We start from the raw sequence: 24,064 nt of genomic DNA on the forward strand, positions 1-24,064 counted from the left end.
TACGCCGGAAGTGATTGCGCAGCCGGAGCACGTCATAGCTGCATCCTGGCGTGAGAATGATGGTTATAGTGCATGGATTTGTCTAAGCTTCGCCCTTATGGCTTCAAATTGCTTCGCGACTTTGTGCAAATTGACATTTTTCATAGAAAGTGCGGTTGCTTATAAATTCAAAAATATGCAATGGGTATCATGCGCGCAGGAAGGTATTACCTTGCCGTGTCTACAAAAAGTATGTTTGCATGGAAATTTACAAAGATAAAGTGCGATACATTATGCCGAAAGAATGTCTGAAGCCCCAAACGTGAAGATTAAACAAATCCATGTACTACTCATCATTCCCGTGTTAGCTGAACCATCACAGCGCCAGGTTGCCATCAAGTAAATTTAGTATGAACCTTTACGGCATCTTAGGCTTTAAATTACTTGCATGCATGTTCTTACAAATATCTAAATGCACTAAAGAAGGCACTAACTACAAAAAGGCAAAGCAAACTATACGAGAAGCGCGTGTCTCGAGGTCGTCTACTCGTCTTTCTGTTCTTAGTGTCTTTTTAGCACACTGTAGCATAGTCGCAATAACACGTTCGCCCAAAAAATATTGTCTGAGAGACAAAATGCGCGATGCCAGACATTCTTTTCGGGTTGCTGTCCTTACTGATCGGCACTGTAAAGGGAAGCGAGATTTGGCTTGACATTTCTCAAGCACTGTTGTCACACTGTTTCGTCCCGACTACTTCTGCAGGAACGCGTGTACCTAACTACCTGGAAGGCTTGTCTACAGCGACAGGCGTGAACCATTCACTGTCAACTCGAGTAACACATCAACCTCCTTCGTGAGCCTCGAAAGGCAAACATCGAGTCCCACTGTCAAACCGTCGACAGCTGTGCGGGTCGCATGACTTTCTCCCGGAGACGTTTGTCACAGGACACATGTCTGTGTCCGCTAGTCGAAGACCTAACCGCTAAGAATGCCGACTCCCATAGTCAACAGTCATGTAGCTCCTGTTTTCATCATTCGCTTCTGCAATGAGAAACGCATCACCGCCTACGTGTAGAAGGCCTATGGTGTCGTCAGGATGACGTCATAGGTCTTTGGCACCTGGACGGTGATGCGTCGTCGAGCTATGACGTCGTCAGGAGCCGCGCAGTCCCACGTTGTCTCGGGCATGTCGTTTCAAATTTCGCAGTGTGCTTACACACGTCGGGGGGGAGCTCGGAAACTGCCCACAGCAGCCCGGCTTCCTGCGGTCGCCGACGTCGTTTCACGCCAGGTAACATCGGCGCCCCCCGCGCCTTAACGAAGCGGTCTCTTACCCCCCCCCCCCCCCCTCAACCACATGTGACGTCACAGAGCAGGGCAAACGGGGACACCCCCTCTCGTCTTCGCTCGCAACGCGAGTGACGTTTTGAGGGCGTCAGCCACGCCGTCACGCAAAGATGGCCGAAGTCTCCCCCCCCCCCCCCCCCTGCTGGCATTTTTTTGGTTTCTCTCTCTCCTCTCTCTCTCGAGCATGCGCGCGTGGCACGCAGTGCGACCGTCCCGTAGCGGCGTGCAACCCCCTTCCAAAGTCTCGGTCCTGGCTTGCTCTGCGTTCCGGTTCGTGCGTCTTTACGGGCGTTTTTTCTTCGTGCCACAGTCTCTTCCTCGACTCGAAGGGAAGACCGACCTTGGTGAGAGTGCAGGCAGCTTAAGGAGGGGGGGGGGGGGAGAGGCGAGGAGGTATGGCGCGCAGCGCCCTCTACCCCACTCGCCCATTCTACGTCTTCTCAGCCGCCGCACTTCGTTGGGTTCACTGCATTCGGTATGTAAACACAGGCGCTGCGGGCGGGGGCGATGCGCTCGCCCGTGCTTCCGGACTCTTCCGCCAGGCGGCGCCAGTGAACACAACATTCCTCCCGCCCCCTACCACCGCTTCCCTCCACCCCTTCAATAACAAATAAAGAAACTTAAATGAAAGGAACCGCTGGCCGTTGGGAGGACGGACACGCCTCGCTTCATGCAGCAGTTTTCCTCGGTCGCTTATTAAAGCGCAACAGATGGCTTTGGTGTTTCCCAAAATGGTTCCTGTGTGTTGTCCGTAATTGTGCGCTGTCGTTTAACCGTCGTGTTCAGAGGCACCCGCCCCGTGGTATTGTGCAAAGAAATAAATAAATAATGAAGAAAGAAAGAAAAAGCTTAATTGAGAGAGGTGATAGGCGCGCACGTGGACAACATGGCGCCCTATGTCTGCCAGCGGCTGAGACACCGGTAGCAGATGCGAAGCCGGAAGTCAAGCCCACGTGACGTCTCGTAGCGTGCATTGTTCTTTTAATTGATCATCAGCCAATCTTGATGCTCGCTGCAAGGACGAAGCGATCTAGCTGCACTTGCCCCTGTCTTGCGCGGGCTGACGTTGCCTTATGCATTCATAGTTCCTAATTACATCAAACCGCCGGGTTGATGTAACTGTGTTCTCCGAAATCCCTAACTGCGATTCCCTTTTCTTGGCACCTACTTATGTAACTCCAATAGAGCACCGGTTATATGCCCACGCATTACATGGCCTGCACAACTCCATTTTTTCCCATCTTAATGTCGATGACAATATCGGCTACCCCCGGTTGCTCTCTGATTCACACCGCTCTCTTCCTGTCTCTTGAGGTTGCGCCTATCATTTCTCTTTCCATCGCTCGTTGCGGGTGCTCAACTTCTCAACCTTCAAGTTTCTGCCCCGTATGTTGGTACGGGTAGAGTGCAATGATTGCGCACTTTTCTTTTCAGGGATAGCGATAAGCTGCCGGTCAGAACTTGGTAATCCCTGTCGTGTGTGCTCCAACCCATATTTGTTCTGCCATTTTCCCTCCCATGGTTAAGGTCCCCCGTGATTGATTGACCCACGTAACATACTCTTTCGCAATTTCTAGAGGGTGACGGCCAATCTCAAAGTGTCGTTCGCTCGCCAGGCTATCGAGCATTACCTTTGTCTCCTTTAATTGCGGTGCCTTAATTTTTTTTTTTTGCCTCTAGTTATATCCTAGTTGTAGTTTACAGTAGAATAAAAAAAAATGGAGTTGGGCAGGCCGTGTCTGGATACCCCTGCTTAAGATGGCTGAAGCATTGCAGGAGTTGGCGTTTAGTATGAACAGCATTATACAAAGATGACGCCGTTTATATTTGACGCGCAGTACAATATGTATTCTCTAAGACTTAATTTTCAAGTGCGCCTTCTGTCATGCCAAAGAATCATTCATCCATACCCTAAACACCTTAACTGCTTTTCGCAGAGTTCATTTAAGGGTGCACTAACACATTCGCGTGCGTGAGGCCGGCCACTGCTACGAGCAGGCTTCTGCGTCGCCAGATCGGCCCGTCCCTTTCGTGACTGTTACTATCGTTTAAGGCGAAATACGACGAGGCCAACAACAAGTTCTTTTAGAGTGTGCCGACTCGTCCAAGAATGTAGCGCGATATGCCAAGACGCTTATGCTTTCAAGCCAGCCTCTCCGCTTGTGCTCTATATACTACCTCTCTCTCACTTTACCTCAATCTCAGTCCTTCACTCTAGAGCACTGCACGGGCCGATTTTTGCGGCCCGGGCCCGGCCCGGGCCCGTTTTTACATTGGGCGGCCCGCCCGAGCCCGATCAAAACTTTATGGCGAGACCCGGGCCCGGCCCGGAAATAATCTACGTTACCCGCCCGGCCCGGCCCGCCACCCCTTTCTTTACCTTAAGCCCGAGCCCGGCCCGAGACCGAAAAATACATGTTTTTCAGAATTGAGAAGCCCGAGAATAACTCGCAGAAAGCCCGAGCCCGGCCCGGGCCCGGGTCAAAAAGCACACGCTGTGCCCGAGCCCGGCCCGAGCCCGTGAGAAAACTGCTCTACCCGGCCCGGCCCGGCCGACGGGCCGGGCCCGGGCTTTCGGGTAAGCCCGAGCCCGTGCAGTGCTCTACAAGTTCACTCTACCTCACCAACTTTCTCTCGTTCTCTCACTCTAACACTATCATTCTACCTTACCCTCTAACTCTACCTCGGCCTCTCACTCTAGCCAGCTTCTCCGCTCGTCCTCTGAACTCTGTCTCACTCTGCCTCAACCTATTTTTCTCCTTCTACGTCACCTTCTGTAGGTCACTTTATCGCTCTACCTCAATCTCTTTCCCTCATTCTACGTCAACCTCTTTCTATCGCTCTATCACTCTCAATCATTCTACCTCAGCCTCTTTCACTCTGTCACTCTACCTCTCCGTCTCATTCTAGATCACCCTCCTCCTCTCAATCACTCTACCTCACTCTTTCATATTTACCTCAGTCACTCTCTCTGTTCTCTGCTTGCAGACATGGACTCCGAGTGCTTCCCCGCGGTTCCCGTGTCCACAGTCACCGGCCAGTCAGACCTGGCCGCCACGGGCGGCGTGGTAGTCAAGCAGGAGCCCATGAGCCCGCCGCCGCCGCCCCCGTCGAGCCCGCCTCCTCCGCCGTCCCGCAAGACGTCGTCTCGCCTGCTGACCTCGGCGCTCGCCTCGGCGCCCCTGGTTGCCAGCTCGTTACCGGCCTCGCTGGCGTGCGTCGCCTCGGCCGCGGCTACGGCCGCAGCGGCCACTCACATTCACCAACACCACCACCACCAACAGCAGCAGCAACAACAGCAACAGAGCCTGCTCAAGCAACCCACCATCGTGTTGGCCGCAGCGAGACACGAGCGCCACATGGTGTACCCGAAGGTCAAGCTGGAACCACGTGAGCCACCGCTTTTCCCCCTCTCTGTTCGTTCGGTCTCCCCGAGCGACCCATTCACCAATGGGGATGTTCACTGTGCTCATGTTCCACCGTCCCCGTACCGTTATAGTAGTAACGCGAACATGCCCACTGTTCTAGTAGAGGAGGAACGAAGTCTCGCCCATTGTGTGCTGCTAATCCTTCCGCTCCGAAGGTGATCAGAAGCGGACACTACTCGAAGAGCCCTCGTTCTTTTCTAGCCGGCTAGAAAAGACAAATCGCGGCCTGCGTGGTGTTGCAGAGGAGCATAGGTGTGCCAGACGATCGCTTATATCGCTCACCGTGCAGTTTAAAACCGGCAGTTGAACAAACCGACCGAAGGAACGGGTGTGTAGACAGATATCAGCGCTGGTGTACAGCTATTTCCAAATGTGCAGTGCGACGGAAAGGGGCCTTAATTATGATGAAAACAATGACCGAGATCTACTTCCTCTTTTTTTATTAAATAGTTGAAGCGTAGTACACGGTACCACAATCAAGTGAATAGGGACAGGACGGGCGCTACTAACAACTGTGAACGTTTATGGGAAATGTATTAGACGCAGCAGGTCACAGCGTGCATGCGCAGATGGTTCTCCGAATCTAGCCACGTCAAATACCGACATTAATGAATAAAATGCCGGCAACTGTGAGCGAACATTCACGATTGTCAGTAGCGCATGTCCCGTCTGGATTCTTTTGTCTCGTGTTATGCGCTTGACCCATTTACAAATGCTTCACCAACTGACCCCAAAATACGATTCTGCCAAGCTTTGCTACTTGAACTTCACGCCAACCGCTGCGTCGGTGACGTGCGTATGACGCCACGGATGTCGCGCGAGAGAAGAGGGAGATACCTGCGTTTCGATCCAGTTTGGGCACCAAAATATTGCAGTTGAGTTTTCGTTGCTTTTTAATGCACTTTCGCCATTTTTATCAAACATGTGGCCAGTGTTGGCCAGACGTTGGCACAGTCTCTCTCATCGCTGAGAAATCATGCGGAGATTTCACGGTGGTGTAGCCACCCGTCCCTCGCCATTACGTCATTGCACTAATCACAGTCCCATATCGATGAGTCACCGCTTCTGGTATTCCTTAAATGTAGTCTGCAGACAGACAGACGGACTATTTATTTATTTAGACAGACAGAGGGATAGATAGATAGATAGATAGATAGATAGATAGATAGATAGATAGATAGATAGTGATCTCTTATTAGTCTGGAGGAAGAGGTTGGCGGGAGAGTTAAACATCAATGTGCGTGTATGGTGTTTTAACGCAGCGTCCGGCTTCGTGCTCCCACCCACGCCTCCATCAAGCCACAGCAGCGACTCGGACGGGAGCCTGTCCCCGGTGCACAGCACAGAGAACCGCTCACCCACCAGTTTCACAGTGGCAGCTGGAGGAGGCAGTCCCGATGCCGCCGCAATGCCGTCATCTCAGGGCACGTCATCGGGCCATGGCCCGTCCCACCCCGCCGCGTCGTCATCGTCCTCCATGAGCCGCCGCAGCCAGTCACATTCGCGCGTGGCCGTGACGTCATCGTCGTCATCATCCTCCTCCTCTTCCTCATCTTCGTCGCGCGGCTCGGCGAGCGGCGGAAGTCAGCTCATCAGCAACCAGGCAGTAAGTGCACTTTGCATTCGCCCTGCGCAGACAAGCGCACGAGGAATGAATGGCTGCGCGGGCAACCTGAATCTCGTTGCAGAGTCACACTTGGTCCACAGTTGGGTAGTGTCTAATGGAATCTCGGTGAGAACCGGAAGCGTCTTCAAATGTCATACATCCAATTTTAGCCTCCTTATCACACTTGCGACACGGTTCAAAATCTGCGCATGCATGCGTGTGTAGGTACGGCGTTCGGGAAAGCTGGCTTCTCCACAGTAAGAGTCCTTGTGAGAAGAAGCTTTCTTCAATGACTTCATTTGTTGAGTTGATAGAGTGTGTGTGCGTGTGCCAGCGTGTCAGTTTTACCATGTGAACGCTGGAGTTATCAAGAAGTGCAAACTCAACGACTCTCGTTTACATATATCTAGCTGCTACGCTTCATTCAGTAAGTGTTGAGAAACTTGAAAATGGAGTACGCTGACTATCCTAGCTTTGAACAGTGCCCAAGAAAGTGTGACATGCTCAACCTTTGGCTCCTAACATGTATGCACCCACGCCGGTATTTGTGCTGCTCACATCTCAATCCTGACATTGAGTGTACCATTTTCTCGCAGAAGGGTGCCACTGGAGTGTTAATACTGACAGACGAGGAGAAGAGGACACTGCTGGCAGAAGGCTACCCCATACCCCAGCGGTTACCCCTCACAAAGGCGGAAGAGCGCTCGCTCAAGAAGATACGGCGAAAAATAAAAAACAAGGTGACAAGGCGTTCGACGCTTTCATGCAAATATGTCGCTGAGCGTGAGTTCACGAACAGTTTGATACGGTATTCTATGGCGTAGAGGCACCTTCTTCCAAGGAGCCTTATGTCTAAGCCAGTGTGCCAAGCAGTGTGTTACAGTAGAATGAACATTGTTGAAGATGGATGTAAATGGCGTTTAGATTTTTGTTGCAAAAATAGACTAAAAGCAAAATGTTGATGTAGGAAGTCCAGAATAAAGAATAAGGACACCAACCGTATGTGAATAATTGCAATCGTTAACCGCATTTAAAGCAAATGGGCTTGAGTACTAGTAAACAAAACAACATAAAAATTCTTAGTGAATCGGTATTTAAATGCAGTTTCATTTCCCATGTCGCTGAATGCCCGAATTCTTTGCCTGGACACATTCCCACTTCATGGGTTACTGAGAATGTTTAGTAATGTGTTGATTTTCATTTTTGAAAGTTCAGTGTGGTAGCCAAAATGTCTAGCCCCTTCGACAATGCCATTTTGGTCGGCGTTCTGTTTATTGTGTTTCTAATATGAATCTACTTCCAGACCAGACAAGGTGTCGAGTTTCATTTTTCTTTTTGCTTCTTCATAAATCATTCTCCTGCTACAGGCCTATGTAGGATTGCAATTTGTTAATATATATATTAAAAAACACGTTCGCAGATCCCTTACCTTATTTATGCATCGGCAAGACGTACAGCAAGGGTCACTGGTCTCTCTCAACACATTATAGAGGTAACTCTAAAGGAAATCCAGCTAGCTGAAGTCTTTTGTACAAGCTCCTTGGCATAACAGATGTCCAGAGACAACTTCCTATGGACGGCTTAGTTCGATGAAACATTGATAATATTTAGTGTTGAAATAAAATTAAACTAAACTGTAAACTGGTTTTACCATTTATTTCTTGATGTGACAACAAAGAGCATGTAAGCAGCAAGGATGAATTTGGACTGAAGCATGCGGCCTGACCAACGCCATGCTGTTACACTGGCTATACATGCTTCGTGATTCTCACAAGGTCAAATCCAAAAGTTAGCGAGCATACATACCCGCTAAGTTCTTCATCGTGTTTGGCGCATGCACAATTTCAACCCGCTATCTTATAGCACAGTCAAGGTATTTTCCTACGCTTTACTAAGACTCTCTGTTATCTGTTGTCTTTTTCAACTGTGTAGCACTTGTGTATTTGCAGATATCAGCTCAAGAAAGCCGAAGGAAGAAGAAAGAGTACATGGATTCCTTAGAAAAGAGGTAAGCTAGTGTTACTGGCCACTTGTTCATTAGAAAAAGCTACAGGCTTTTGATAATATACAAAAGTGCATTCATAATTTGTTAGAATGTTGTTTTCCTTGCTGTTGTCGTTTGTTTTGTGTAGCTTGTCTGGAGTCATTCCTTGAAAGATACTTGTTTAAGTTTCTCAAAAATGTTGTTTTGTTGTTCTCACTTGAAACTTGGCACTATTCTACAAATTGCAAGCTATGATTTATTGATTCATTGATTGCAGTACTGGAAATGTTGGCAAAAAGTATGTAATGGGTCTCTGTAAAATCATTGTAGCATGATAGCCAAACCACACAGGGCATCACGGGCAGTTGGATAGTTGAAGTGATCAACATTGTTCAAACAATTTATGCCGCTGGAGCCAGCGTTTAACCCAAGTGGGCTTATAGACGTTCAAGTTCAACTGTCGAAACATTGGCCCCAGACTGAAACAACCCTTGTTTGACCATTGCACGAATAAAGTGGTCGTATAGGGTGAAGTGAATACTTACAGCTATAAAATGGTTTGTATGGCACGCAGGGCTGTTATTTCGCATTAAAAAAAAACTACGAAAAATTTGAATTCTACAATTGTCTTCATTGCTAGCAAGCAATACAAAAATACTTGCCTTGTGTCTTTTCACAGGGTGGAGACGTTATTAAGCGAGAACCAAGAGTACAAGAAAAAGGTTGATGTCCTAGAGAGCAGCAACAGGTAAGCATGAAAGACTTTCACAACTTATTTGATTCTTCACTTGATTCAGGAATGCACACAGCTCCAATTCAGTGACTAAGATGTTTCCAATAGCACTGTGCAAAACGTTATCTTTAAAAGCATTGGCAGCTAATTATGTTTGATTATTTTGACATTTAGCTAATGTACATACCGAGAGGGGCAAGGAGGTTTGCATCTCTTCGACAACCCTTTTGTTTGTGTTGCAGTTGGACAGTATATGTTACAGGTAGGAAAAAATGCAATTTGCAAAAACAAAAAGATAGAGTGCATTGAGATGTTGAGCTGGAAAGTGTAAAACTTGCTTGTTACATGTGGCACAGTATGTTGTACAGTAAGTAATACACGGTTGCACAATAATGAAAAATATGAGAGCTGAATCGGCACTTGCTACATGGTAGTCATTACACAACAGTGAGATCATGCAGTGCCAAAAAATGTGTCAAATTTCAACACAAAATAATTTCTGTACAATATTTGGCTGTTTGTTTGCCATGTTGTGCTTATTGCATTCAGTGAAACTTGTCTTGAAACATTGTATGAGGTTAGCTGTTCTTAATAACCTGATTCTGTTCTTTGTATAGCTATTTTTCTCTGATTTATTATTAACAGAAGGTCTCGCACTCAGTCTTTCGACTATGAGATCTCCTTCTGTATTTACGTCTTTTTTTAAGGCATGCTTCAGATCTACTGGAATAAAATAGAAATTTTTACATTTTATTCATATCTAATTTATTCTCATATATGCGAGTTCATTGTCTTGAAAAGCGTAAATATTGTCATAAATTATGCATTATTAGTTGTCTCCGGGTAACTTTGTTGTCTTCTGGAGAGACATCTTTTTCTTATTTCTTTTGAAGTGGTTGGGAAAATCTGTTTCATGTGATTTTTATGTTTTCATACAAATAGTAATAATAATACTATCAACCACAGCAATATTCTTAATTCAATATCAGACTTAGATTTATTATTTGTGCAATTTATTGTGTAAAATTAATTGGCTGACTCATTTCTGCCATTTTCCTTGCAGGTCATTGCTGTCACAGTTACAACGGCTCCAGGTATTACTTGGGAACCAGACAGTGAAGTGCGAGAACCGCTCGGCGGCGTCAAGGTCGTCGACGATTGTAAGCATTGTTACACTAGCCAAATCATATCTAAAGGAAATTTTGTCAGCTATCGGTTGTAAACAACACTTTAGAGTCATTTACTCGATACACTGCAACTCCTGCGCTAACTGCAGTGATTAGCTGTATAGCTGCTGGTTTCACAGAAACGCGTTAGTTGACAATGCTCAGGAAGACCTCAAGGAGTATTCAAACACCAAATGCTTTAATATCTGTACAGGTGACTTAACTTTTATGGAATAGTATTATCGTTTGTTAACGAGACTGTGGTGTAAACAGAATGACTGATACTTGAGCTTCTATCTACCAATTTTAAGAATATTTTCTGCAGTTACGCTTGACGAAAAGCTTTTATGCTACTATGAACTTGAGTTGTGACTGAAATGCAGGCAAACTTAATCGGTATCTGTTCCCCAGTTGTCACAGCTATTTCTTTCGTGGTGTGAACTTCCGCATTTAATGCCTGCGTCTCCAACTAATTTCTAACTAAAGATACAGCAGACTATTTGTAAAGCTCTGTCACCCTGCTGTTCCGCATGTTATTACTCCCCGTAATTGCACTGTCCGCTCATGGAGATAATTCGGGCTGTGCTCATGAGAGTTTTAGAAATAGTAGAGCTAAACTTAGTGAGTGTTTTTATCGTCTCAACATGTAAAATGGCGCATAAAAGTTTTAATCTGTTTTATTTTTTCCTGTGCGTACGTGTGTGTGAATAAAATCGTTTGTCACGAGAGAGCATCATAGTATAATTTCAGAAGCCGGATCATAGTATAATTTCAGAAGCCAGATATTCGATTCGTAAACCTTTTTTTCTTTATGGTATCGTGTCCATGAGCATTTGTGTGTGACAATTAAGGTATAAAATTGGTGCGAGTCAGTTATTATGCACCATGGCGAAAGTAAAAGGTGAAAGCAATCCACAAAGAAAGAATTACGCAGGACAATGCACTGAATTCGCAACTGAACGTTTAATGTGCAGGTGCAGCAAATATATGCAATACAAAGGGCCTTGCCTTTTTATGCCGCCCATTAAGAATGTAGACCAGATTTTTCGAGCTGATATATTTCGCAATAAAGCAAAGGGTGCGTTTGTGCATTGAACTTCAAGTTATTCCTACAGCGCTCTGTCCTTTCAAATTCTTCTTCTGTGTGCTCCCATTTTCTCTTCTCTGGTGTCATATTACGTATGACACGTGTGTAACATATAGGTCTGTGTTTATCGCAGCATATGGACTTCGAAACCGACGACGAGCCGGTGGACATAATTTAACTGTGAGTACTCATTGCTTGTCATGCCAGCACTTCACATAATTCAGTGCACTCCGAGTAAACGTGAACATGTAATGTCTTCTGTGTGCGGCTATAATTAAACTGTCACAAACTGGCCATGGTGAGTTGTCTAGCTCGTGAGCTCCGTGACTCAGTAGAAAGTGACAACAGGAAAACTGTGACATAGTTCATTGCATCCCTCTATACGTGCTACTTTTATATTATTGCAAATATTACACCTTGATTGTCGTTGAAAATTTTAAAGTGATGTATAGTGCACATTAAGGAACCCCAGGTGGTCAAAATTAATCCGGAGCCCTCCACTACGGCGTGCCTCATAATCATAACTGGTTTTGGCACGTAAAACCCCAGAAGGAAGAAGGGCATGAATGTAGGTGAGAGCAATCAGAATCACGAACTTGTTAGCTGCTTAGTGAAACGTTGGCTCAACACTGAGCAAATCTCAAGTGGTTGGCATTCTCAGTGCCCATCTACTAGAATTTACTGATCCAGAAGTAGTATTCTGCATGCGATTCTAGCATAAATTATTCGTCAAAGCATCCGAACATTGAACAGAGGCCCTGAAGTTAGGTGTTTGTCGAAGAAATATTAGCTTACATCATCTGCTTAAAATGACCTCGCCCACCAAATACAACAGCTGAGAGATGATGGAAGCACTTTATTTTAGATGTAATGTCTGCAAGTAAGCTCAACATACTGACGTCACAAGCAGGCTCAATCTTTTGACATATGCAAGTAGGTTTAATATTGAAAATTCGGCGTGAAACTGCAAAAAAAATACATTGTCGCGCACAGAAACTTGCTCTGAAGTACACAATATTGTATGATTCAAAGCTGTAGCGCGAAAGGGCCATTTTCGTCTAATGTGACAAGACCTCCTATCGCAAAGTGGCAGTGAGGCAGTGCATGAACTTTCCTATGCACAAAACGAAAACTTCTGTTCTTTGGTGTGACTGCTTTTCACTTACTGTATTAACTTTACACTTATACTAACGCACTTCGTTTTGTGCTTTCTTGCAGTTCACTGTCGTCTAGCCGTCTACCTTTGTTCTCCGCCGTGAACCGCTGGTGTTCAAGCCGACGCCGTTTCGAGAGTGCGATACACCTTCTTCAAGAATATGTGTTGGGACACCATGTTTTCGTTTCTCGCGGCTTTTGTGCTGGAACCAGTGGTGACGTACCAAGTGCCTTTCGTCGTCGGAGAAGAGCCTTCCTGCGCCGGCTACGTGTTGCGTAGGGACAATTTTTCATCCACACATCGCTCGGGTTTGATATTGTTTTCACCCTTGGTTCCGTGTACATTTTTCCTTTTATTTTTTCCTCGGTGGTTCGACGTACTGTCGTTTCTATAGAGGCCGCCAGCCTCGCTAATCTGGCTGTGCTCGTGCTGCGGTGAGCATTTGTCGTCTGCGAACTACATGTGCGTGCACTGTTAGCAGACGACAATCCGTGAGCAGACGACGTACTAAGCGCGAACAGACGACACCGCTCACGGAACCGGTTTGCTGATTATAGCAGACGAAAACCCCCAGGCAGTGCCAAAACAAAGATGGAGAACAGAGCAGCAAAGTTTTGTTTTTTCCTCCTCGCCTTCTTTCACTTCTGTTACAATGTGTTTTTTGTTGTTTTTTTAATTCCTTCCACAGTTACCATCTTCCTTCTACACTCAGGCGACACCGATGTTTAGAAGAAACTTCCTGAATGTTAGTTGGAAACGTTCGTGTGGGGAAATTACACAGTCTGTGTGTTTATATTTTTTACAGCGCCGTTGCCTTGATGGAAATATTTGTGGAATGCATTCCTTATCCTTTCTTTTTATTTCATGTGCGAAACCCATCAAGGCAACAGCGTCTATCACTTTCGATATATATCGTCTTTTTGTAAATAGTTGCATATGCACTCATTGTTGCTAAGAACGCTAGAAGAAAAAAAAAAGAGAAGACAACCACCAAAGTTATCATCGGCGTTCTTTTGCAATATGGTTGACGCCCTGCAATGTGCCTCTTTTTCTTGTTTTCTTGTAACAGAAATGTCATTACAAGTGTTTTAATTTCTTTTTGTTTTGTGCAATAGCTCGTAGAGCTAAATGAGACATTCTGAATATATCGATGCCCTTCTTTGGACATTTCATGTTCATCTTCCGGCATTACGTGTTACGCTGTACTTTCTTTTCTTTTTGTCGCAAATCATAAATGTTCGGCTTTTTGTTGATGTTCTGGATTTGTAAGGTTTGGGAACACTTTTCTTTTCTCACGTTGTTACTTGACTCTCTGTTCTCTTTACTTATTATGATTGTTGATTTCTTTGAGCTCACATTCCCTATTTTAGTCGTTCTTTTTTTTTTAATTTTAAGCTGTGTTGAAACGTGAGAGTTCGTCTCTTCAGAGGCATGTGGTGGCTGGCTGTGTTGACTCGGAAAAGCTAGTTCTATCAAATTCACATTTTCTTCAAGGCTCGCTCATTGAAGGAAGGGCGCTTACCCCACAGCAGCTCAACAACGAAATCCTCTACAAGCTCCAGTCTTTACCACGCAACAAAAACCCACTGCAAGGGGGTAATGCATTTGTGCTCGTCATTCAGGCATACATGAAATTTGGCATTAGGCTTGGCGACGATCTCCAAAGAAAAGCATTTCTCAAAAAAAGCTTGCTTCAACTAACTTTGGCCAAGTCGCTGTCTGGACCTGTAAACGAGCGTCCAGTGGACGCTTTTTCATCTTATGCTGTTCTCTCCTGACATTACCTCTCTAGATAGTATTTTTTATTTCCTTACCTGGTGACGATAAAGGTGCAGACGAGTACCTCTGCGATGATACTGCAGCACTTGCTATGGGAAACACGAGAGAAACAGAATACTTTTTTGACTAGTCCTTAGCGCACAAAAAGAGAATCATTATCAAATGTCACTTATATCACACGCATGCATCTAGACTTTCTATTTTGTTCTTTTTTCTCTTTGTCCATTCTTTTTTATCATTATTACGATGGCATGTTGCAATAGACGAGATCATGTTTTTCAGAGGAGGTGTGTGTATGGCAGAGATCGTTTCGACAAGAGGGCTCACTTTTTTGTGCGTGTTATGACATTCACTGTTTTTCATTTACATATTCCACCCTTTTATTTTCTCTCTCCTTTCTTGCAAGGCTTCTTTAGTTGTGAAAGAGTACACGTAAACTCCTTTCGAGCTGCGCATGTGCTGTGTGATGTGTGAACCGTTGAGGGATCAGGTGACGCTAACGTCAGCCAACAGGCTTTCATCGGAACATTGTGTTAACAATGCGAACATACGTTGTACAAAGCTGTGGAGTGGTTCGTCGGGCACTTTCGCTTCGAAAGGTATTCCAGAGGCATCTATGAGATTTCGGCGTGGAAGTCTGTGGCATGAAGTTCACCGAAATCTAACGAGCAGACAGATGTTCACAGGTCCTGCGAAGGATGCGGTCTGTGTGTTTCAGGTCATATCATGTTGAACTTACTGATCAAATGCCTCGACATTTGAAAATACCAAAAAAATTTATCGCTTGTACTGTATTCACATTTGCATCTAAAAATGGGCAGGCAGCTATTCAGCACCCGTGCATATGCGCCTCAATTTCACATATGGCAGCCAGTGGGGGCTGCTCACAAATAATTTATTGTCATCGAGCTGAGAACATTGTAACATTGGTTCACTCCGTTAGCATCACTTGTTTCCCTCATAGTGGCGAAGTTGTTTGGAGAATTTTTTTCCCTTGATTGGGCGGGCAAATCGCTTTCTCTTTTTTTTCGGTGAGAATGGACTGTACAATTGCAAGTCATTCCTGAATGTGCCCTTCATGTTCAACCTCCTTTGTCAAAGACGCTGGCTGTATCGGAATTTGTCCCATACTAGCAGTGTTTTAAGCTCAGTCAACGAATGCATCACATTTGGGGAAATTCAACAATTACATACCTACTATCAATTTCAAGTTGTCCACATTCGTCATTCGCTGTATATGGCTTCAACCTCCTTCGTGGAACGGTCTTCAGTTCGTTTGAAATCACAAGCACATACGTTACGAACTGTCATTGTCTCCATTTCCCGGTACATCCTCCATACTATGAGGCTATCAATCAGTCCATTAATAAATCTTTATTCTATCATCAGGGATCTTGATCTTGAGGACCGAGGTCAAAACTTCCCTGAATGGGTTTGAGAACAGCTGCATTGCGAAATGTACAGAATGGTTTGGTGAGACCACCATCCCTTCTGAAACATTCCGCATGCAACTCTGTAATTCCATTTTTCTGTATAGGAACTCTTACGAAACTTCTGCAAAATTAATATTTTTGTTTGCTTCATTATTAGTCTCAATTAGCTTTGCTCACAATTTAGACTGTGGATCATATAGAAAAGCTAGCCGTGGCCGAGAAACGAGCCTAGCTAAACAACCATACTGAAAGCCGTGTTAACACTTGTTTCAATTTTTTTTTTCATAAGCGCACTTGAGGTAAATGTGCTCATCAATGCATCACGACGCTTGGTGTTGAGAGCGAATTCACTCTTTCTTTATTATTGAAAGTTTCTCAATTTTATTACCGGGTACCGTTACAGCCAAGGTTAACAAGAAGGGGTTGCTTGTGGCAACGTGGTCTTTTCTTTTTCTCCAGGTGGGCTTTTTTGGTTGGCTGTCCTTGCGATATGTTTCTAATTCTAAATAGTACCAATACACTTATCCTGCCTAGGTGTGTTACTTCCTTTCTTAGTTTTGGATGAAAATGCAGGAAGAAAGAATATTTAATTCATTCAATGACATCGCAGTGGCCTCAACTATGACCTCTTTCAGGTTGTCTTTCGTTAAATGTAAGCATGATTTTTTGTAAATCGTACGGATTTGTTCATTGTGGCTGTGACATTCGTTACAAGACGCATAATGGTTTTCTTTTTTTCCTGTCCTTTATTTTTTTCTATTTTGGGGTGAAAACCGCGTGTTTCAATTGCTGCGACTTCGCTTTTGACATTGTCTTAAGAACTTGCCGAGTGTTTGCGGCTTTTTCGCCCTCTGTTTTGCTCACCGAACTCAGCGTAACGTGCAATGATGTGATAATAATATGTCACTGTTTTGAAGTCTTTCTTTTCTGATTATTCATTCGCGCGCTTCATTTGTGCGAATCACCTTAAACTGGGGAGGATAATCGGCTATGATTTTGATCAGCAGTTATTGTTCGTAAAACTGCAATTTATTCCCATTCACCATACGAGACTTCTGAAACTCAAAGCACTGTCATTTGTCATTAGACAGTTATACAGCGGCTGCTTGGAAATTTCTGTAGTTGACAGCGTTTTGTATGCTGCTTGCATTAGATTAGATATCAGTGTTGATCACGAATCTGAAATTGTTGATTCACATTTAAAATGCTAATTAAAAGAATGACACTGCTATTTTCAACCGCCAGCTGTTGATAGCACTGACAGAACCTGCGATCAGAGAATGGAGTTACAAAATGCTGGTACGAAATCTCTGGACAGATTTATGTGAAATCTTTTTCTTGAGCCATGATGTGTTTTAATCCTCAACAAGAAGCTTATAAAACTTGCTAGTCTCGAAAGTGAGAATTTTTTGCAGCACATGTTTTTTTTACCGCATTTTGGCGTACGCCGATATTTTTTTAACACGCTCTCTCACTTTCTCATTGCTCACTTTTACGAGTTTCACGTGACTTGTTTCTGTTGCGGGCTGATTTCACGTGATCCAAGTGCGTAGCCATACATTTTTAAGTTATGAATTTATGAATTATGCATGAAGTTATGAATTGCGACGTTGGTGACAATGATAAAACGTAGTGTTGAGCATGTCTCCTTCTCAAGTGCAATGTTTTAATATAGGGACTTTGTGCAAATCGCGCCTAGGGTGTATGCATCACTAAACGGAAGACCCCGTTGCTGTGTCGAATCAAGTGCCTTTTCACTTCCAGAATAAAAAAAAGAGCCAAAACGGGTTTAAATTGTTCTCAACTGCGCACTTTCACCATCGCAAGAAAGTGAAGTAGTATATGTTGGATTCAAAGTAGCATACAGTGGCACAATGTTTACCTACACTCTGAACAGGTTTCACGCCCATTAGTGTTTATCTTACTCTACCGTAAATGATAGTCAGCAATCTTACAAGAATTTTTCTTTTCTTACAAAGGGAACAAATGCTTTGTATTTCCATTGGCTTTTTCTTGATATGCAATTGAATATTATTAGTTTGTTTTGCAAGCCCGATACTTTCCTTGAGAAACAGCGTGTGCGTATCAATATCGCACAGCGTTTTTGACAGGAATGTGCTAGGTAGAGTTTGTGCATGCGCCACTAATGACGGTAATTGTTGTGAGACAAAATAAGCCCTCCCATGCAAAAGTAGTAGAAATTTTCATTTCTTCTTATTGAGTTTTAGATTTTTTCGATATACTTTCTGTCAAGAGGCAAGTTAATAACATGCATTCATTTTACAACTGTGAAGGGTGCATAATTTTCAGAGTGTACGTCTCAACACCAGTAGCTCGGAACATCTTACAGCCATGCTTCCTTCTTGACCATATTCGCTGTCTCAAGTGAGCGTCAAAACTGCTAAATGGTAATGAAGGGTAGATGAGTCTGCCATCTCTCTTAGTGCTGTAAATGTTTGGCTTTCATTGACTTGGCATGTCAAACTAGTGATACTTATTTATGTGTTCCACTTTCGGAACGACTGGACCTAACCTAACCTGATCTCCAGGTCTTGCTGTGCAAAAGTACTTTGTTTAGGAAAATTTTGCACCCAAGTGCCGAGTGCTTGCAGTGCATCTGCATATGTGAAATTTATAATAATTAAATTGTGTGTAAAGACTGAACTGCCGTTGTGTCGCATAGTTCCTTAGAAAAGCTTGTTAAGGCTAACTCGTAGTTTGTAGCAATGTTTATATTGTTGTAAGGAGAATGTGTCTTTGTGAAGGGCGTTCAGTATGACAGCTTTTCAGTTGCCCAAACGCTAACACGTTGTGTTTCACGAATATCATTACATAGGCTTGCTAGATTAGAACCATTCGAACCTTTGTCATTCCTTAACCAGACCTTGGAAAACGTGTCTGTTTCAAAAAAATAACCAGTGTATATATATATATATATATATATATGCCATTAGACATGTAGTATGAGATGCCATGACAAGCTCTTGAATTCTTGGTTGTCATCTTAGACTTCATCGAGCTACTTCTGTTGAATCTCACTGATTTCCGTTCTCCTACAACTTTGTTTAGTACTGTTGCCGATTTTTTTTTTTCAAGCTTAAACACTCAGCGGTGGATGTAGGTGACACGATTTCACAGCAAGAAAAGGTAGCATATTTTGGCAGAAAGCCAAGAACACATTGAACTTGAAATTTGCCACATTGCATAATCGTTTACTGGTCAGTAGATTCTTGGTGTTAAACTTGCGCGTGCACAACTTCCCATCAATGGCAACAAATTCAAATGTATACAATGGCTTTAGTGGAACACTGTTCGGTGAACAAGGTACTATAGTCACCACAAGGGTGATAAAGAACAAAATGGTCAGGGGTAATTCCATTAGCAACTGTTACTCATCGCCAATGTTTTTATGGTGAGGGTATTTATAAGTTGCTTTGCACTATACCATTTCGTCAACAGACCAAGAAACGACAAAACTGATGACTTGTTTCTCTATTGTCTTAACTCGTCGACCGGTTATCACTTGAAATTTATCATGATGTTGAATTTATGTATCCCCATAACAATATGTTAAAACAAACAAGAAAAATTCAAAATTTCGAAAAATATTCAGGCTTTCGTATTTAAAGAAACACCTGAGCCCTGTTAGGTTGATATACTAAAAATGCACTTGGTTTGCGGGTATTGCAGCTTTACTACGATCACACATTGACCACTTAAAAGGGCATCGGAAGGCGCGTTGAGTCCTCTGCAAGTGAAGGTATATTTATTATCGCTTTTGCGGTATGAGGTCATGGTACTTACGTCTTATGCACAACAATGCAGTCTCTTGTGGAACTTCTGAAACGAAAGCATTTATTGACAGTGTCGTCTTTGTGATCTCGGCCGTGCCTTGGAGACTTCCCACGCAAAAAAGAAAAAAAGTCGTGATAGTTTGAATATTTTCTGTAACCTTCAGACGGACGTTTTATGAAGGCTATGTGCAATTTCTGTGCAATTTTTATTGCCGGTAATATGGTGTACTCTCAACAGAAATTTCTATTCATCGCCTGTTATCTTTCAGCATCGACTCAAAGAGCGTCCATGTATATTGCGCACCTATAATGAACATTTTAAGCTTTCGTGCCTGGAGGCCATTGCACTCGCTAAATCAGAATTATCGCACGCCTTAAAACTTCGACAGAAACTTCCAACACGTGGTTCATTTAGCACAGTAGCTTCCTCTAAACGCTACGAGCAAAGGGAGTTCTCGCTATGCTTTTTTACAAGTGCTGGCTTCCTATTAGACTCCATTGCTTGGAGTTCTCGTACTTTCCCCGGTGGACTCCGTTTACTCTGCACATGCTCAGCACACCCTTACAAAGGTTATAGAAATTGTGTAGTGTTTAGATAGAGATTTTGGTACATTCAATTGACTTTCTATAGAGATGTGATTGAATGTCATGCATGGATTTTGCAAGGGTGGCTAACGTGCCCTGCTGGTGGTACGCGAACTCTTGAATGTCGAGTTAAAACAGAATAAGTTGGCATCACTGTCTCCGTTGTTATAGTGCACTATCTACCTCCAACGTTAGTCTTGCCTCAGTTCCCAGGGGATGGGTTCAGCTAATGCAGGGCAGGACTAATCATAGATCTATAGAAGAAGTCTTCAAAGGCGAACTGCATTGAACTTTCACTTTATATAAATTGATTATAAATTAGTAGTGTATACTCTTGAAAGCAATCTTGACAAAGCTACAGGGCTGGTAATCGCCTATTTTGTTTCAGTAATAGCCATTACTTAGCGCCTTAACAGGCAACGCAGCCACTTGTTAGGAGATATGAAGCCAGTCCCGCAACATAGCCTCCGAGATTCTCAACCCACCGCGGAAGTAGACCGATCTCGGATGCAATGTCCAGGCGCCCCGTGCAGGTTTTCAACTTTCCGGGATTTGCGTCATTCCAGGCGTGCGCTAATGGTGGCATTTTCTTGAGTTCCGTTTTTTAAAAAAGCTGCAATTATTTTCCGAGCTTTCTGCACCACATCCGGGCGTCCATGCATCCACACCATTGCGCGGCAGCCGCTAGTATCTACTGTCTGATGCTAGGCTTTCTACACGGTCGAAAATTTCGCTGCAGTTGGCCATTGAATGTTGACGATGATGACGTGTGAAAATCCCAGTGCCATGTACCGTGTACGGTTGTGTACACTATTGATGGACGGTAACATCTACTGCACACGATTAGCTCTGCAACAGAAAGCATCCCTGTTGCCTTCTAAGTGTCACTGCTTAAATAGCTTTTTGCCGCTTCCGAAAAAAGAAAGGCACATATATACCTTAGCGAGTTATTTTAGAGCCTTCATTGCAACATTCTGCACATTTTCATGTCTTCGAGACTAGAAATCAAGGAGGCTAGAATGAGCGAACTAGCACACTATAAGTGAGCTTTTCCGAGTTCTATACCCACATCGGGTTTTGTACAGGTTTTACGAATGTTATCGTCGATGTACTTTTGAGATCACACTATATGACAGCATAAGAAATGTGTACATACGATTATAGAGTAATGTTTCTTTTTCCCCGTCATATCTAACACCGTCGGAATACATATATTATTTGTATAGAAATTAAACAGAGATGTATCTATATGCCACGTATAAGAGAAAAGATTTATGTGTTACGCGTCGTACAACATATAAAACTTTCTATACAGCTGTTGGCACTGTGCACAAGACAGCTCATTGTACAGGCCATTGTTTTCTAAAAAAAAAGGCAGTTTTCTGCGCTTTGTCTAGCTCTTTAGCTTGTAGTTCAGGGCTTCCCGCTTTGGCACTAGTTCTGTAACGCTCGAAGAGTAAGCACTGCGCTGTAATGTTTGTACGCTTCTAGAAGCCTGCCAACTTAGCCACGGTGTTGTAAGCTTGAAAGAGGGATTCCGTGAGTACAAGCAGTCGTATACCGTGCATCTTAACACTGTACGCCGAGTCACCGATTGCTTGATGATTGCATATTTTATTTATTCTTCGTCACTCGAAATCGCTGAAGAATTGGAATCCAACGATCATCAACAGCATTATTATAGTTATTTCCGAATGTCTCACCCAGAAATAATTAGAATTACGGATCCGGCATGTTTCCACAGTATCAATTGTTTTAGTGGCTGACTATAACTGTTCCGCTATATCATACGCGGGCACTTTCTAGCGCTTCAAAGATAACTTAAAGCATCGTAATGCGTACTAGAGCAAGTTTTAATGCTTTTACAGGCAACGCCATTGTTATATTGGCGGTAAAGTGTATTCTTGAGCCGTCATTGTTACTCTACCTTCGCGAACTCGCGTCTACAGATCGTAGCTAGTCTTCTCTCGTTGTAGGCCTCCACACTGTACCTGTATGACGTCACAGGCCGGTCGCTCTGACCTTTTCAACTCGGAAGTTTCATTAACTTGTAACGGGGCTTGCTCTTAGAATGGTCATTATGAAGGTCATTAACAGATGTGGTCATCAAGAAGGAAAACGAGTATATTTTTCGGCAGAAAACAGTTGACATCGAAGACCTACAGAATCGCAATGTCTCCTTTCGAGGACATTGTTTTCTTGGTGCTCTTTTCCACACGTATGTGCGCGCTTATTATTATTTTTATAGTGCTCTATTTTTGTACATTCGCCTCATAAATCACGATGACGTACAACAACTGTGAACGCTTCAACTCTTCACGTGCAGCACCAATCCACCTCTATGCCCATTTATAGAACCTTTCATCGCATTTTTTGCATTAAATACGGATAATGAACACCTGTCTGTGCATTCGGTCTTTCGTTGTGTCCTTGCGCACATGCTTAAAAAGAAAACTTGTTTTCAAAGCGCGACAATTCTCTTCTATTTCTTTAGAGACGCGTGCATTCATGACATTGCATTAAAACCTTTTGAGGGCCAGAACACGTCGGGATGTGTTGCGGTACATAGTTCGCCTGATTTCTCGTTAATAGATGGCGTTGCCAGTAGTTGCCGATTCCTTTTACTCACGGGGCTCTTGCGCGGTGGTTGCTTGCGCAACTGTTAGCCAGTATATCTACTGTGTTTTACTGGTTGTTTCTGTCTCGCAAAAGGTACTCCTGAAGTTTTCAGGCCATGTTTTCTTCACAGCAGAATTCTTTAACCGTAAAATCTCTAAGCTTACGGATGGTAGCCATGTTTAAATAAAAATGTGCTAGTCAATTTAAAATTTGGAGGTCCGCGAATTGTTTTGTCAGCTTTGTGTAGGCCAACTAAACTACGGTCACTGATTGATGTGAGTACGGCACACAAAGTTTGGTGATTTTCGTCCACTGGTAGCATAAAGAAAACTAAAAAAAGAACACAGAGCAGAGTCAGATTTCCAAAGTCGTTTCGCACAACTGTTGTGTTTAAAGAACTCTGCTGTGCAAGCCAGACTTGTGTTAAGAAAACGGTGGCGGGTAGCAATTCTCTGCCTTGCCTTTCCAAAATTGGAATATAAATCTTGTCTTTCTTGTGGCTTTTCGTTGTCTTCGATACTTTCTGTAGAGATGCAACTGGATATCATGCGCAACTTTTGCAAGGGGTGTTTCTGACATTTTTCTTTCTCCGCGCGTATTTCTTCTCGCATCTGTCTTTTGTCGCGGTATGACTGTGCGCTGTCATGGTGTCGACTAATGCCGTCGAGGAAGGTCGGTTACACGCCATTTTGTGCTCCCTCAGTCGTTCAGCACCCGTCATGCCATCATGAGTCATCGACTTTACATGTCACTGCAATGTGTGTGTGTGTGTGTATGAGTGTGTGCATGCATTAGTACGTGTGACAGTGTGTGTATTTTGGTGCAAAAGAAAAAGTGTCCATGTTGTCAACTTGTTTTTTATCTTTTGGGGACCAGCTTCTTTTTCTTCCTCTCATATACTTTGTTGCCATTGCATTGACAGAGCGTTTACGTTTCCTAGACGCTCTTGTTTCTCTGTTTTATTATTATTTTTTGTTATGCGCGAACTGTGCACGTTATATTTTTTTCTCTCTCTATCTCAAGTGGGATGTGCACAATTTTTTTTCCCACGTGTGTGCATGATGAAATACATAAAATATATATGAAGTGATATGCCCGCACCTCGTTGTCCTGTCTTCTTTGCAACTGCACACAACTAACTAGAACTAAAAGTAAATTAGGGCAAGTTACTATCAGCCTTATTCGGAAAGAAATTGGATGCATCACATCAGAATACAACAAACACGTATGTGACGCAAAGTACGACTGGGTACGATGAAGCACAACTACACCCAACTTTTGTTGCTCTAATATGCGCCATGCCGATGTGCCCTCAGGGTGCTTTGTGGCACCCTGTGCGGCTATCTAATGCGTTACCCCTCCCTGCA

General features: G+C 43.8%; 1 protein-coding gene across 4 annotated transcripts in view; it reads left to right on the forward strand.

Annotated features, from left to right (window-relative positions):
• LOC119464137 (cyclic AMP response element-binding protein A) overlaps nt 1-23,797 on the forward strand; it is a 260,539-nt gene extending 236,742 nt beyond the window's left edge. For 3 of the 4 annotated variants that reach the window (XM_049655564.1, XM_037724975.2, XM_049655565.1), the window contains 8 exons: nt 4,316-4,717; nt 6,018-6,361; nt 6,958-7,101; nt 8,311-8,369; nt 9,025-9,093; nt 10,142-10,238; nt 11,465-11,511; nt 12,550-23,797. In XM_049655564.1, the coding sequence (XP_049511521.1) occupies nt 4,316-4,717; nt 6,018-6,361; nt 6,958-7,101; nt 8,311-8,369; nt 9,025-9,093; nt 10,142-10,238; nt 11,465-11,509 (1,160 nt within the window). In that variant the 3' untranslated portion in view covers nt 11,510-11,511; nt 12,550-23,797. Of the gene's footprint in view, nt 1-4,315; nt 4,718-6,017; nt 6,362-6,957; nt 7,102-8,310; nt 8,370-9,024; nt 9,094-10,141; nt 10,239-11,464; nt 11,512-12,549 lie in introns of those variants that run through there. The other variant, XR_007463209.1, reaches the window with a different exon arrangement.
• The last annotated feature ends 267 nt before the right edge of the window (nt 23,798-24,064 follow it).

This window comes from Dermacentor silvarum, chromosome 9 (assembly GCF_013339745.2).
Source record: "Dermacentor silvarum isolate Dsil-2018 chromosome 9, BIME_Dsil_1.4, whole genome shotgun sequence".
Classification (NCBI taxonomy): Eukaryota; Metazoa; Arthropoda; class Arachnida; order Ixodida; family Ixodidae; genus Dermacentor; species Dermacentor silvarum.